The sequence below is a fragment of the Thrips palmi genome, unplaced genomic scaffold (genome assembly GCF_012932325.1).
Source record: "Thrips palmi isolate BJ-2018 unplaced genomic scaffold, TpBJ-2018v1 HiC_scaffold_5, whole genome shotgun sequence".
In the NCBI taxonomy this organism is placed as follows: Eukaryota; Metazoa; Arthropoda; class Insecta; order Thysanoptera; family Thripidae; genus Thrips; species Thrips palmi.
The window spans coordinates 538,411-552,829 of NW_023144632.1; the positions used below are offsets into that span (position 1 = coordinate 538,411).

Below are 14,419 nucleotides of genomic sequence, written 5' to 3' on the forward strand. Positions count from 1 at the left end.
AGGGGGTATTTTGTTCCACCTTGATAAATGTACTAGTTCTTTTAACCTCAACTGAAGTTAAATCCTCATATGTTTCTTTTCAGGCGAGCCCGAACGCACACAGAGAGAGCTCCTTTCTTATGGCCTCAAGCCGAAAAGTGATAACCTACATAGCAGCAGCCACAAAAACACAATACACCACCACCACCAACAACAACACACTAACAACACTAACAGTCGACGGTTGTCTCACACCCCCCGCTACCGTCCCTTCCCCTCCCCCTCCCCACCCCCACTTAATCTCGGGCCTAGCGCGTCAGACTGGTTGCCTACCCGGGCGGCGCGTGCGACCTCCACCGCCTGTGGCCGAGGGGTGCGTCAAACTGGTTTCCTACCTGGGCGGCGCGGTGCCTCGTCCTTACGGGGAAGTCCGCAGTTTCCAGTGTGGCGGCGGCCACACGTTGGCCGCCGCTGGGCTGCTGACTCTTTCCTGCTTATTCTCAAAGTGGAAACTCCAAGGAGTCCGATTAGGCAACGGCAAAGCGGCCTTGCGACGGGGAAAAGGGTCGAAATTGCCGTTCAACATTTTGTGGCATTTGACATAAATTTGTTGTTTTTTGGAGTTTTGACTGTGTTTGAGGCCCCAAAACTCAAATGCACGTGCAGCATCGTGATCCTCGGGAAATTCTGCGTCCGTTAGACTACTTTATTGGCCGCCTAGGACGATTTTTGAGGATGGCATGCCTTTTTAAAGGTTTCACAGAAAAACAAATTTTAGGGAAAAAGTCAAAAGTTGGGCATAGGGCTAGCTCCTAAACGAGACCCATACACAATATCGGGGCCCAACTTAAAATTTAGCTTATGGTGTCCCCTAACTGAAAACAAGTTGAAACGGGCATGTTTGGATTGGGGGCTAGTGGATACGGCCTGTCGCGTAAACCCCTGAAATAACTAAATTTCCGTAAAAAAGTGCCATTTTCGGAATTTTATCGGAATGCTAGCGGAAAACCGACGCCAGATTCGGATTCCCCAGACAATTTTGAGTCTAGGAACGTCGATCAGGCGGAAGAAAGGCCGTCGGGGCGGCCAGCGCGACGATTTTTCCAAAAATGTGCATTTTGCTGAAAAAGGTGAAAATGAATTTCAGGCGAAAATTAGATTGCTCACTGCGCCCATGTTAGTTGAGCTAGAGGGTTCAAATTTTGTGGGCTTACTTACCCCTATAGGGGTAACATTTGAGCCAACTTTCATCAAGTTCTGACGACATGAGGTTCAGGTCGTGTCAATCCCCTTGAATTTCACCCTTATCCAAGTGTGGACCAGGTCCACGCTAGGTAGCGTAGACCACGATGGTCCACGCTAGCAATCGTGGACCACGAATGGTTCACGCTAGGGAACGTGGACCACGAATGGTCCAGGCTACACTGTGGCAAAAAGGTACGGAAAATTCTGTTAATTTTTTTGCCAGGATTCTCCGTAGCCCTCTTATCAACATTCTCCGTAGGCTCTTACAGTATTCTCCGTAGGACCGCACAGTGTTCTCCGTAGGACCGCACAGTATTCTCCGTAGGACCTGGAAGACTGTATAGTCCCACGGAGATCACTGTAAGGTCCTACGGAAAATACTGTAAGAGCCTACGGAGAACATTGACAAGGGGGCTACGGAGAATTACCACAAGCTGTTTACAGAATTTTCCGTAGCTTTTCGCCACAGTGTGGGAAGAACTAAACTTCCTACCGTGGACCATTCGTGGGTCACGCTTCCTAGCGTGGACCATTCGTGGCCCACGTTTTCTAGCGTGGACCACCGTGGTCCACGCTACGTAGCGTGGACTTCGGTGGACTTGGTCCACACTTGGATTAGCTAGCAGTGCAAACACTTGATGTATATTTAACGCGACAATTTTTATTTGCTGCCACAGATGCGACAATTTAAAGGAATCAGATTAGCCTTTCTACCACTGCTTGTTGCATGTAATAAATTTACACACAAGGTAAAGCAGAGTAGCAGCACTCACCAGTGAACTGCACGGGCATGTCGGCGGACCAGACGTAAGGCCTGACCCTGAGCGTGCCGTAGTCCGCCTCCACGGGGACCTCCGCCGCGTCTTCCGGCCGGCCCTGCGGCCACACGGCGAGCCGCCCGGGCCGGTGCTGCGCCTCCAGCACCACCTCGCCGAAGACGAAGTTGTGCGGGCCTGAAATGTGGGCCTGCATGGGGGGCATACGGTGAGACACATCAGCACCTATCTGAGCCAAAAGAACCCGACCACTCCGGCCGGCTCTGCCTAGACATCGAGGGGTCCTATTCAAAAGATCTTATCTGGGCGTTCCCCCCAAGACAATCTTATCTTAAACGCAGGTGAATTTCACATAGTTTGATCGCTTGGTACAGCTACCTATCAACATAATTTGTGAATTTGTTCAAGTAAATCTTAAGATGGAAGATCATAGAAACCAAAAGTGCATGTAGAAATTTGTTTCGCTTACTGTCGTATTTATTCTGATTGATCAAAATGAGTGAAATTTGCCGGCGTTTCAGATAAGATTGTCTTGGGGGGAACGTCCAGATAAGATCTTTTGAATAGGACCTGCCCGGGGGTTTCTGGTCTCAGCGTCTAAACCGTCCAATTAAGAGAGGTATAATAAGCGATGGGCTCGCTTACTTTACCCCTGTAAATTGAAATATTTAGACGCTGTGACCAGAAAACCCTTGCCGGAGCCGGCCGGAGTGGTCGGGATCTTTTGGCTCATATCAGCCATTTTCAGAAAACTCCGTTGACACTGAACTGCTCCGTAGTGTTTTTGTGCATAAGCTTTTGCATAAAGTTGACCAACGGCAACGCGACGCTCACGTAGGAGCGTGCTCGTGAATACAAGCAGAACAGTGTCTCTTATTGAGCGTAATGTTGAGTTTGCAGGGACGTGCGAGCATAACTTTCATTCCAAGTTTACCGTCGTTTCATGTTGTAAGGGTGCTGAAGACGAAAATAACATCATCCACTTTGACCTTTGACCCAGGTTCAAATACCGCGACAGTAAAACATGAAAGAACTAGCAAAATTTAAATAATAAGAGATGGATCAAAGTTCGAGGGGTCCTATACAAAAGATCTTATCTGGGCGTTCCCCCAAGAGAATCTTATCTTATACGCAAGTGAATTTTACTTGGTTGGATCATTTAATACAGCTACTAATCAATATAATTTGTGATAAAGTTCACTTAAAACTGAAAATGAAAGATCAAAGAAACGAATCGTGCATGTAGAAATATATTCCACTTACTCTCGTTTCCGTCCGAAATGATCAAAGTGAGTGAAGTTCGCATGAGTTTAGGATGATTCTCTAAGGGGGAACGCCCAGACAAGATGTTTTGAATAGTACCCATCGAGTTGCTTATTTGTACCGTAGCCTTTCCTGTCGTTATGCCTTTGTATCCCCGGTGCCGGACGGGCGGCTGCCCGAGACCAAGGGGAAACAACTCCAGTCAAACTTGTACACCAAAATTCATCAAACATGTAAAATTCACTGAAAATCACTGACATTTATCGCAATTTGACTGAGATTCATCAAAATTCAAGTGAAATTCGACTGCAATTCATCGAAATTTGACTGAAATTTATCAAAATTTGACTGAAATTCATCAAAATTTGACTAAAATTCATTGAAATTCGACTAAAATTCATCGTATATGTACACCGAAATACACAGTGATTTCCCCTTGCCCGAGACACTCACCTCGAGGATGTTGGTGCAGTCCCTGCCGAGGCGGTTGCAGGACGCGGTCGCCTCGTACGCCAGCGTGCCGTCGGGCCTCTCGCCGTGCAGCATCAGGGTGCTGCAGTTCCGGGCGCCGCACAGGTGCAGCTCGACGTAGCGATGCAACCGTGCAAACTGCACGCGCACCGTCACCGAAGCGTTTGGCGGCAGGGCCACCGTGTGAGCTGCGCACAAACCTCAGACATTCAACCTTTGAAAACTTATTTAGCAGAACTCGAGGGGTCCATTTCAAATGATATCTGGGCGTTCTCCCCCAGAGAATCTTATCTTAAAAGCAGGCATATTTTACTCTTTTTGAACATTTGGGAGGGATACGAGTTGAAACGGAATAAATTTCTACGTGAGCGATTCTCACGTTTCGGGGTAGTTTTGGCGTCTCTGACTTGCCGAAAGTGAGAAATATCCAATTAAGTTTTTCTGATTATTGGGGTCCTGGATGATACTAGAGTTATGGCAATGGTATTCATAGTAAAGACCTTGTACTACCTTACTAAAAACATGAGCCATAAGGTATTCCCATACATTTTAGTGGGTGTTTTGATCACGGAAATTACGTTATCACGGAAGTTACAAAGTGAGAAAATCGGCTTTAACGGCTGACTCGGGCTTGCTGTGGCTTATAAGTCGTTCCAGGGTCAAATGATAGTCTAAGCCCGACATTTCTGCGGAAAATTTTTCACCTAGTGCTGCTGCAACATTGGGTAAAGGGTGCCACGGAAGTTACAGGTAATTGTTGATACACGCCATTTTATAATGCTCTAGCCCGCTTTGAGACCGTGTACAGCTTCTTAGATTTCCGCGACCCATGCAATTATATCCCAGGGACTCCACTTTGATGGCTTGTGTCATGGAAAGTGAAAAGTTTGGCTTGGGGAGAAGTCCAGAGCTGCCTTTCCGAAATAAGTGTAGTGAAATTGAATACACGGTGGACATTTTTCGTTGCAGCATTAGTACCTTTGAAAGAAGTCTGGCTTATTGAGCTTCGGTTGAGTACCTTTGAAAGAAGTCTGGCGTATTGGTCTTCGGTTAATATTAGCTCGAGACATGTCAAGCTTCGAATCCCCATCGATAGTTGGCAGCATTTTCGAACCACACCGCCACACTGGCGGCGGAAAGTTCGAGTATGTTCTCTTTGGACAATCACGGAAGTTACATTTAGGGTATTCCAAACGCTACCTAGACCAATCCAACGAACGTGAACTTTTCGAAATGTGTGCGTTTAGTGGGCAATGGCCCTCCCTAACATCAGAAACAAACCCCATGTCGATATCTGCGCTCGTTTGGGCACAGGAGTCAGAAGAAACGAAACTACCCCGGAACGTGAGAATCGCTGACATGCACTTTTGGCCTCTCATTCATCTTTTATCTCCTAGTTCAAGTGAATTTTGTCTCAAATTATGTTGATTACGTTGATGTAGCTGTATCAAATGATCAAACTAAGTGAAATCCGCCTGCGTTTCAGATAAGATTTTCCTTGGGGAGAACGCCCAGATAAGATTTATTTAAATAGGACCCCTCGAATAACACTGCCATTCGAAATGTGATGGACATTGCACGGTAGGGGCGGTCGTGGTGAAGCCAATGCTGACTATGAAAGTTCTCTACATCAGAAAAGTTCGACAATCACACAGTAAATTGAAATAGCAGAATCTGTAATGGTCTGAGAGCCCCGAATCGCATAAACCTTTAGGTAAATAGATCCGAGGCAGTTTAGCACCAAATCCGCCAGCGGCAAACCCATTCTGCGCACAGGCGAATGAATCCGTGCACTCGCCACGGAATCCGGACAACACTGCACCGTAATCGTCAATTGCGAATCGCTCCACATCGCGCCTTTAGGATGTAATATTATTGGAAATAAAGAGTGTAGATGTACCGCGTAAGTAAAATATAGTTTTATAGACTTGTCAAAGCAAGAAATAGTATGCACACTCATCAAAATATGTAAATAAGGTCGAAAACAACAAAAGCATCCAGAGACACAGTGAGGTTAGGTTGGCCAGCGAGACCGTCACCCTCTAGCAGTATCTGTGAGCCCATCCCAGTTTCTGTGGAGGCCTTGTCCGGCCCATGCCAGTTTCTGTGACCACCAAATTCAGAATCATTTACTGGCGAGCGATTCTCACGTTTCGGGGTAGTTTCGTTTCTTCTGACTCCTGTGCCCAAACGAGCGCAGATATCGACATGGGGTTTGTTTCTGATGTTAGGGAGGGCCATTGCCCACTAAACGCACACATTTCGAAAAGTTCACGTTCGTTGGATTGGTCTACACGAACTTTCCACCCCCAGTGTGGCGGTGTGGTTCGAAAATGCTGCCAACTGTCGATGGGGATTCGAAGCTTGGCATGTCTCGAGCTAATTTCAACCGAAGACCAATACGCCAGACTTCTTTCAAAGGTACTTATGCTGCAACGAAAAATGTCCTCCGTATATTCAATTTCACTACACAAATTTCGAAAAGGCAGCTCTGGACTTCTCCCCAAGCCAAACTTTTAACTTTCCATGACACAAGCCATCACAGTGGAGTCCCTGGGATATAATTGCATGGGTCGCGGAAATCTAAGATGCTGTACACGGTCTCAAAGCGGGCTAGAGCATTATAAAATGGCGTGTATCAACAATTACCTGTAACTTCCGTGGCACCCTTTACCCAATGTTGCAGCAGCACTAGGTGAAAAAAATTTCCGCTTAAATGTCGGGCTTAGAGTATCATTTAACCCTGGAACGACTTTTAAGCCACAGCAAGCCCGAGTCAGCCGTTAAAGCCGATTGTCACACTTTGTAACTTCCGTGATAACGTAATTTCCGTGATCAAAACACCCACTAAAACGTATGGGAATACCTTATGGCTCATGTTTTTAGTAAGGTAGTACAAGGTCTTTACTATGAATACCATTGCCATAACTCTAGTATCATCCAGGACCCCAATAATCAGAAAAACTTAATTGGATATTTCTCACTTTCGGCAAATCAGAGACGCCAAAACTACCCCGAAACGGGAGAATCGCTCTGGCGGTTTCTGTGCCGAACCGTTACGAATTCTGTCATTTCAATTTACTGTGCAAGTAAGTCACAGGAACGTAAAGAAACATGTGAAAAATGGCTACTTTGCGATTATTGAGGACATATGCCAATGCTTAGCATGAAGTAATACGGCGCCAAGCGTGCGTCTGTAAGTGTGGTCTTGGCCAAGCATGCATTTGTAAGTGTGCTCTAAATAGACAGTTGGTTAGGTTGGTAGTGTAATCCAGAGTGATGCATTTTGGATGTCCCTTGATGTCATGGTCTCAAACTTTTGAGCTGGAGTCAACGTTTTAACTCAGTACGTTCTTAGTGTCTTACAAAGAAATTTCGCATAACAGGAAGGAAATGGTGCATTGGTGCAAGTTTGATACCAGGTGTTCTTCGCATTATAATGGTTTTTCCTTGTATCTTACACTGACTCTGTGACTTCGTGCCGTTCCAGGTCACGCCGACAAAAAGCATGAGACGTGAGTGACATAAAATTTCGTTGTGACTTCTCTGAAATGATTTTCCCTGTTGTAAGCACCTAGCCCTATGGTGCATTTGTGTCAAAAATCGGAGCGACTGTAAGTCACGCAATTTTTCTTTGACGTCACTTTTTTGTGACGTCCCTCCGGGACAAGAGTTGTGTGCTCCCGAGCATTCGGCGTCTCTGTGGCCGCAAGGTTGGTGGCGCACTCACCATCGCAGCCTTCCTCGTCGGAGCCGTCGCCACAGTCCTCTTCGCCGCTGCACCTCCGCTGCCCAGGAACACAGCCACCGATGAACCCGCTGCCGTCCTTGCACTTGAAGAGATCCGACGCCCCGCAGTCGCCGGCCGTCACTGCAACTCCAAGCGAAAGGCATGAGGGGGTTGCGATGCAAAGGCAGGCCGTCGACGGTGTCCGAGGCCCAGCCTAGCCGCGGCGGGCTCTCTTAGCACTCAGGTGCACGTCGATGACAGCCGCGATGTTGCAGAGAGGCGGGGCGCAGGGGGAGAGGGGCACAGGCTGGGGCATGGGGAGGGTAAGCGGTTTGAAGCGGTGAAGGCAGTTCGTAGGGGTCGTTGAGGTACATAGGTACTATAATTCAACATTCAACTATGCTAAGGCAAACTTCAGATTTTTATTTCTTTCGCAGATTCTTGCGTTTTATTACTGCAATAAGACGAATTCTCTGGACTTTACAGTAGCAATGCTGTAGGAGTTGTTTGGCATCTCTTGCATATAGCAACTGTGCAAGGGGAGGGGAGGGAGAGAGAGAGAGAGAGAGAGAGAGAGAGAGAGAGAGAGAGAGAGAGAGAGAGAGAGAGAGTGAGAGAGAGACTGCCATATCTGGCCGACCGAAGTGGCCCGAGCGCCTGTGCAATAGGCAAGGCCGGTCGGCGCACGGGCGAGCCAGTTGGGTTGCCTACCCCAAATTACCATTACCATTAAGGGCCAGACCACACATGATCGTATGCCATTCCAGGCGTTCTCAGCTCTCATTTTTCGTGGATCCAGGAGACTTGTTCGAACAATATCGATTGCATTGTTCAAATGGGGAACCTTAAATATTCAACTAAGGCCGAAAAGCGGTCTCTGAACAAGGCTAGCCATGCCGCGTGGAGCCTGTAACAAGAAAAATCCCCCGCGTGCACTTTGGCCAAAAACAGAATTTGACCTATTTTTACGAATTTTCAAGTCGCTGCAGCTCCGAAACTAGACCCACATCCAACAATTCCGAGATCGTAATGTGTTTGGGCATGGTATGGGCTTCAATTTTCGCTATTCGGTTTGGATTTTCACGATATGGGCATGGCCCGGAAAACTCACTAAAAAATTGGTCCAAAAAATAAAAAAATTTCTGCGATTTTTCACATTTTTTATCACCTTTACTAAGTCGCATCTCAAATCCAAGTACATTTTCTGAATCCTCACAGTATTCCCTTCCAGAAACCGTGCTGGGAATCATCGTAGCTTGAATAGTGAGGCAGTTATCGGCCATTACGTGAAAAAGTGCGAATTTCCTCAAACCACTTAAATGTAGTTTTGACTAAAACTTTGAGGGCGCTTTTCTCAGGAACTAGGGTCAGGGCGGGAGGGGAAGAACTGGACACTCCACATTTTACTTCAAATGCCGTATGTACTGGCCTGACAACTGTCGTGTAATGAACCGCTCATGCCACGGAACAACTTTTGATAGTTGTTATTCCTGTGCCTACGGTATTTGAAGAAAAATATGGGGTGTCCAGTTCTTCCCCTGTCCAGTTCTTCCCCGCCCTGACCCTACTGGACCGATCTGGCTGAGATTTGGCACAGAATTTTTTTTTGATGATTTCTACCTACAAAAAAAAAATTGTCGTTATCCGTAATGGTGACCTGCAAAAGTGGCCGATTCGAGATGGAATGCCTATAAGGCAACTTCAGGTTTGATAACGGAAAATCAGCAGCTAATCACGAGCTTTGAGAAAACACCGCTTTTCACGTGATGTGCAGTTAGGATAGTTCTGAATTGACACGAAAAGTTAGGATTGTCTTGGATCTGCTCTGACAGGATTGTCTTGAATCTACCCTGGCAGTTATGAATTTTCTGTAAGGACTCGTCGAGTGATCACAAGTACCCTTTTCCCAAAGTGTGGCAGTCTGGAGAATGGCCTACCTAGCGAGACGGCGGCCAGAAGGCCCAGCAGAATCAGAAACTTGGTCTCCATACTGCGAAGAAAGCGCGAGCACTACTGACCGGCGGCTGCGTTGTGGCAAGCCGACCCCACTGGGCTGGCTGTGATAACAGGGTTAAGGTCATGAATCGTGGCAGCAAAGAAGAACTAGAGCGAAGTACCGATCAAAAGATAACAATTTTTGATGAATTGGGACACAAAATTTGCTAACGGACAATACTTCGTCAGATTTTGTAAGATTTCGACCAGGGGGTGGCAACGGCCTAGGGATACCGTGAAGCGGTGCTCGCGCCGTCAGTGCAGAGATTGCGCACTTGTTCGAGATCATGAAAACTAGACAATGTTTTTCAAAACGATTTGCACCGATGGAAAGGGCTTGAAATTTAGGGTGCATTAGGCTAATTGCTCTTCTCGAAACTCCCCCCTGACTTTATAGCAAGGTGCAGTAAAAACACCGAAAAACACGAGAAATCATAAAATTCAGGAAAAACTCGAATGCGCCATGTTGATTTAAATGATTCCGCCTTTGTGTTCGGTTGAATTGGAAGTATCGGGCAGTCTACTAGGCCTAGTGCACGTTAAATTTTGTGCACTTTTGATCTGCGCAAAGCGTTTTGCAATCAACGGGCTGGATCTTCCAATCGAAGCAAAATACATAAGTAACCCCTGCACCTTCCTCGCGCATGGCTTCACGCGCTTCCTAGGCCGTTGCCGCCCCCTGTTCCAACCTGTTCCAAGACCAAAATATTCTTGTTTTGGCGGCCCGGTAGGAGTGCCGTGTTAGTCAGCTCTCAAGGTAAGGTTGGGTTTAGTGCTAGAATAGCTAGGTCTAGGACTCGGCCCCGTAGTGACTGTACGAACTGAACCACCGCATACAATCATACCTAATCATACCTAATCATACCAATCATACCTAATCATACCTAACCTAACCTAACCCTTCGAATTATAGATTGGAAGTCACTTACATCTTTGGCGTTTGTGTTTCTCGAGTAGTTCCCCCATTCTTGAACTCTGACACGCTTTCACCATTTGCACGTCAAGAACCCGCGGCAACGAGGCTAGCCCTCACAACATTAACCCCTCCTGGAGTGCTGGATCCGCCTCTGGCGGCTGTTTTCGGCGTTCAATTTTGTCATAAATGAGTTTCTTCCCCCTCCAACCCTCCCCAAAAGAAGAAAGAAAACAACCTGCCACAAATTTGAGACGATCGGCACGTATTTCGCGTGGCCCAAGCGGCGTGGGCAGGATCACTGGCAACTGAAGGAGGCAGATTCCAGACCTAAAGGGCAAGCCATTTGCCAACACCTCATGGATTTGGACCAAACTTGGTATACCTATACCTTTTGAGTCAAAAAAATTTTTGGTGAAAAAATTTTTTTTTTTGAAATTTTTTTTTGTCGTTAAAAATAAAAAAATGTTTCTAGACAATTTGACGTCATCACCAAAATTGCTCAAAATTTCACCAAAGACTCATCATTATGTTCTCTTTTCACCTGCCAAGTGCCAATACGGTTAACTTAATACTTTGGGAGATATTAAAGTTTACGAGTCCAAAAGCGACCAACCCGTTAATGATTTTCACCTAGATTTGCTTCTATTCTAGTCAGCAGTCATATTCCGACTAAAGTAATGCTTCGTCTTGAAAAATTTAGAACCAGACTTGATAGTTACACTCAGAATGATGCAATTTAAGGCCACATAAGGAATATTCAGTGATATTTAGTCTTTTTTATGTTTAATAATTCAATTATTTTTATTGCTGTTGGTCAGAATTTTATCATATACTTCTAGATATTACAATTAATACAATAAAATCAATTTTTTGCAGTTGGTGAACATTGATGTACGACCAGGCAGAATAACAGCAGGTTGGCTCTGTTAAACAGAAACAAAACTAATTAATTTTATTCACCAATTTTATGTCAACAGATATTTTCATAGAGATATGAGCCTTACCAGAGAGATTTACATTGCCTCTTTCCGCACTGTAGCAATCACTCCAAATTCTTTTGCAGAATATTCTTTCAGTTCCACTTGGTATTTTGAAATGGGCTTGAAATGGTGCATTTTCATGATTGATGGAACTTTCAAGGCACCAGAGAACCTTTTATCCAAGAAATCCATTTCATTACTTACTTCCTGATCTGACACAAATGCTACAGTCACTTTGGAGTCCTCAGGTAAATTCCATCGCTCATTGGCCCAAGTGAACATCTCCTGTGCATTGCGAATCAGTTCGCCTTGTAAACTTGCTCGACTAGCTGAACGCTTGATGGCTCCACCTAAACTGTCGCATAGTGTCTTGCCATGAGATGTTTCAAAACAGTTCCACACTGCTGTTATTTTGAAGTCCTCTTCATGGTGTAAAAGGTTGGCCACATTTTTGAAATTTCTATACTGTGAAGTTGGGCTGTCAGAAAAGTAATTTATGTGTGTCAAGTCAGGCAGCCTCTTCTTCAAGAAAGAAATTAAAGACTTCTGAAAGGTGTAGATGGTGGGAACAGTATGCTTTAAACAATCAGATATCACCACATAGTTGATGTGCCTCACTTCATTTTGCTCTTTGTCAAAATGGTAAATTATAAAGGGATGAATGGTGCACTCTTTTTGTCCAAAATAGTAGCTCTGTACAGAATCTTGAATCATGAATCTGTAATTTTCTGCGAAGTCCATTAAAACAACAGCCTCACCTTCTTTCAACGAACATTTAGTTTCTCGCAGGAACTTGGCCTGTGACTTTGCCAGAAAATCATGTAAATTTACTTCTTTCATGAGATTGAGGAACTCTTCAACAAAATCTTCTTTATCTTTGGTTACTGTTTCAAGCTGGCTTCTTTTATCTTTCCTGTTCCATGAATTGTATGTTACAGTTTCTGTTTCTTCATCCTGAAGGCTGCCTTCCAATAGTTCTTTGAGGGGTTGAAGACCTGGGCAATTTTTACATCTCCCCAACACACAAGAGAATGTAACATCTGAGCATCGTATCAACTTTAGGCATTCTGGATATCCTTTTACTTCCACTTCATCAATTTTGGTGAACTGTCTCAACATAGACGCATTAATCATAAGCTCTATGTTTTTATGGCATTCACAGACACACTGAGTGTGTGTGCCTGGGGCCCCTGCCAACAGGCAGTATTTGGGACGCAACTCTGCAAACTTACTAAATGATATCTTGTATTCTGGATTTTGATTCTTGAATGATTTGTGGAGTTCCTTCAAATTTCCCAGTAACAGCCTCTTCTGCTTTGTAACCTTTTGCCCATTAATTTTAACACTCAAGCATTTACTTTTATCAGGGTAAATATAAACACATCCCTCATCCTCTTCATAAAACTTCAAGACTGCATCCAGTGTATTCCGAGGCAAGCCATTCTTTGGCCTTTCCCGAACTGAAGGAAGAACGCCACCCTCAGCTTGTACCAACTCTTTTACTCCTCTCACAAATTTTTGGGTTACATTATATTCAGCAAATAAAGATACTATTTTATCCACTGTCCAGCTCTGAGGCAAAACTGAAATTATGTTCACTTTCTCCTGTCTTGAGGCTGCTTTGGCATATTTTTCTTTAAGTTGTTGAACTATTTCTTCCAGATGTTGTTTTTCCTTGTTAAGGGGGCACACCAGTGAAAATCGTCAAATTTTTGCCTTCTTTTTTATTTTATCTTATTTTTCTGCTATTCATCCCGAGTCGAATGCCGCAAACCCCACCCCAAAATTCCCATTAGTTTGGCTTGTGCACATTTTTGAAGTTGTTAAAAAGGTTATTATTCCTGGATATTTTGGACCAATTGTGAACGTTCAGCTTTTTCACTTGAAGTATAATTACAAAATCCTTGAACCACCCAAACGCAGTTAAAAAGAGGGTCATTTTGGCGCAAATCGAACTTAAATACGTCAAATAGCGCATTTATAATCCGAAAAAAACCGTCAAATCTATGTTTCCACTAAAAGGGCTTTTTCTCAAAACACCCTTTTTGTACCTTTGTGCCACTCTCACGGGCGCAAAAATTGAGATAAATTAATGCGGTTTGCGGCAAAATGTTCGTTAAACTTGCGTCTATGGTCTGAACCTCGGAAACGGCCATCCCATAAATAGGACGTGAGCTGCAGCCATGAAAACGCGAAAAAATTGGTTAAAAAATTTCTTTTTATTTTTGCCTTTTGAAAAAACAAATTCAAAATCATTCTTTTTGCATGCCCGTGGTTCAGACCATAGCCACATGTGTCCTGTTGAGAAATTTTCAAATCCCGTGCTCGAGGCTCAATCCAGAGAGGCGGAATCGTGGCAGGAGTGAGACGAGGTCGCAGAAAAATGAAGTGCACTGGCGCTCCGTCTTGCCATCGCCACCCCACCCTCCCATACTGATTTTTCTTTTCTTTGATATAATTTTGAGCCACGAATAAAATATCAATCGAATACATAGGTTACTTTTCTCAGAGTGATCGTTTTTCAAAACCTCTACATTTTCACTGGTGTGCCCCCTTAACGTTGATACTTGACTGCGCTACTTTTTCTACAACTTCCTGTACAGTTTCTTGAATTTTAGCAAGCTTAGATTCACGGTAGCTTACACTTCTCTTAGCTTTCCTTTTTTGGTATGGTGACACTTTTTTGGTGACAAGAAATTCATTTAGTTTCCCCATTCCTGTGCTACCAGTGGAGGAAAATGAACTAGTTTTGGAGAGCTTGTTGTCAGAAGTAGATGAATCAGATGGTACAGCAACATTTTCAGTTTGGGGACCTGATGAAGTTCCTGGTACTGGTGCCGGAGGAGTGAAAGGGAAGTCATCTTCTTCGTGTTTTTGTGACTTTTCCAAGGTAACAACTTTGGCAGAATCATCAAAGCGGCCTTGGTCAGACTGATTTTCAGCATCAATGCTAGAGTCACCTTCCAGCTCTACGGTCTTATCTTTAATTTCATCTTCCTCACTTCCTGGTGAAGGTGGTGGAGACGTAATGTTTTCTAGGCTTTTGTTGATGGTTGAGAAGCAC

The 14,419-nt window shown here is 44.7% G+C and overlaps 1 protein-coding gene across 3 annotated transcripts in view; it reads right to left on the minus strand.

Moving 5' to 3' along the window:
- Positions 1–14,419, minus strand: part of LOC117650393 — an 83,343-nt gene that overhangs the window by 22,668 nt on the left and 46,256 nt on the right. For all 3 annotated transcript variants that reach the window (XM_034393799.1, XM_034393801.1, XM_034393800.1), the window contains exons 5-7: positions 7,465–7,605; positions 3,717–3,922; positions 1,998–2,190 (exon numbers count right to left, since the gene is read on the minus strand). In XM_034393799.1, the coding sequence (XP_034249690.1) occupies positions 1,998–2,190; positions 3,717–3,922; positions 7,465–7,605 (540 nt within the window). The remainder of the gene's footprint in view (positions 1–1,997; positions 2,191–3,716; positions 3,923–7,464; positions 7,606–14,419) is intronic.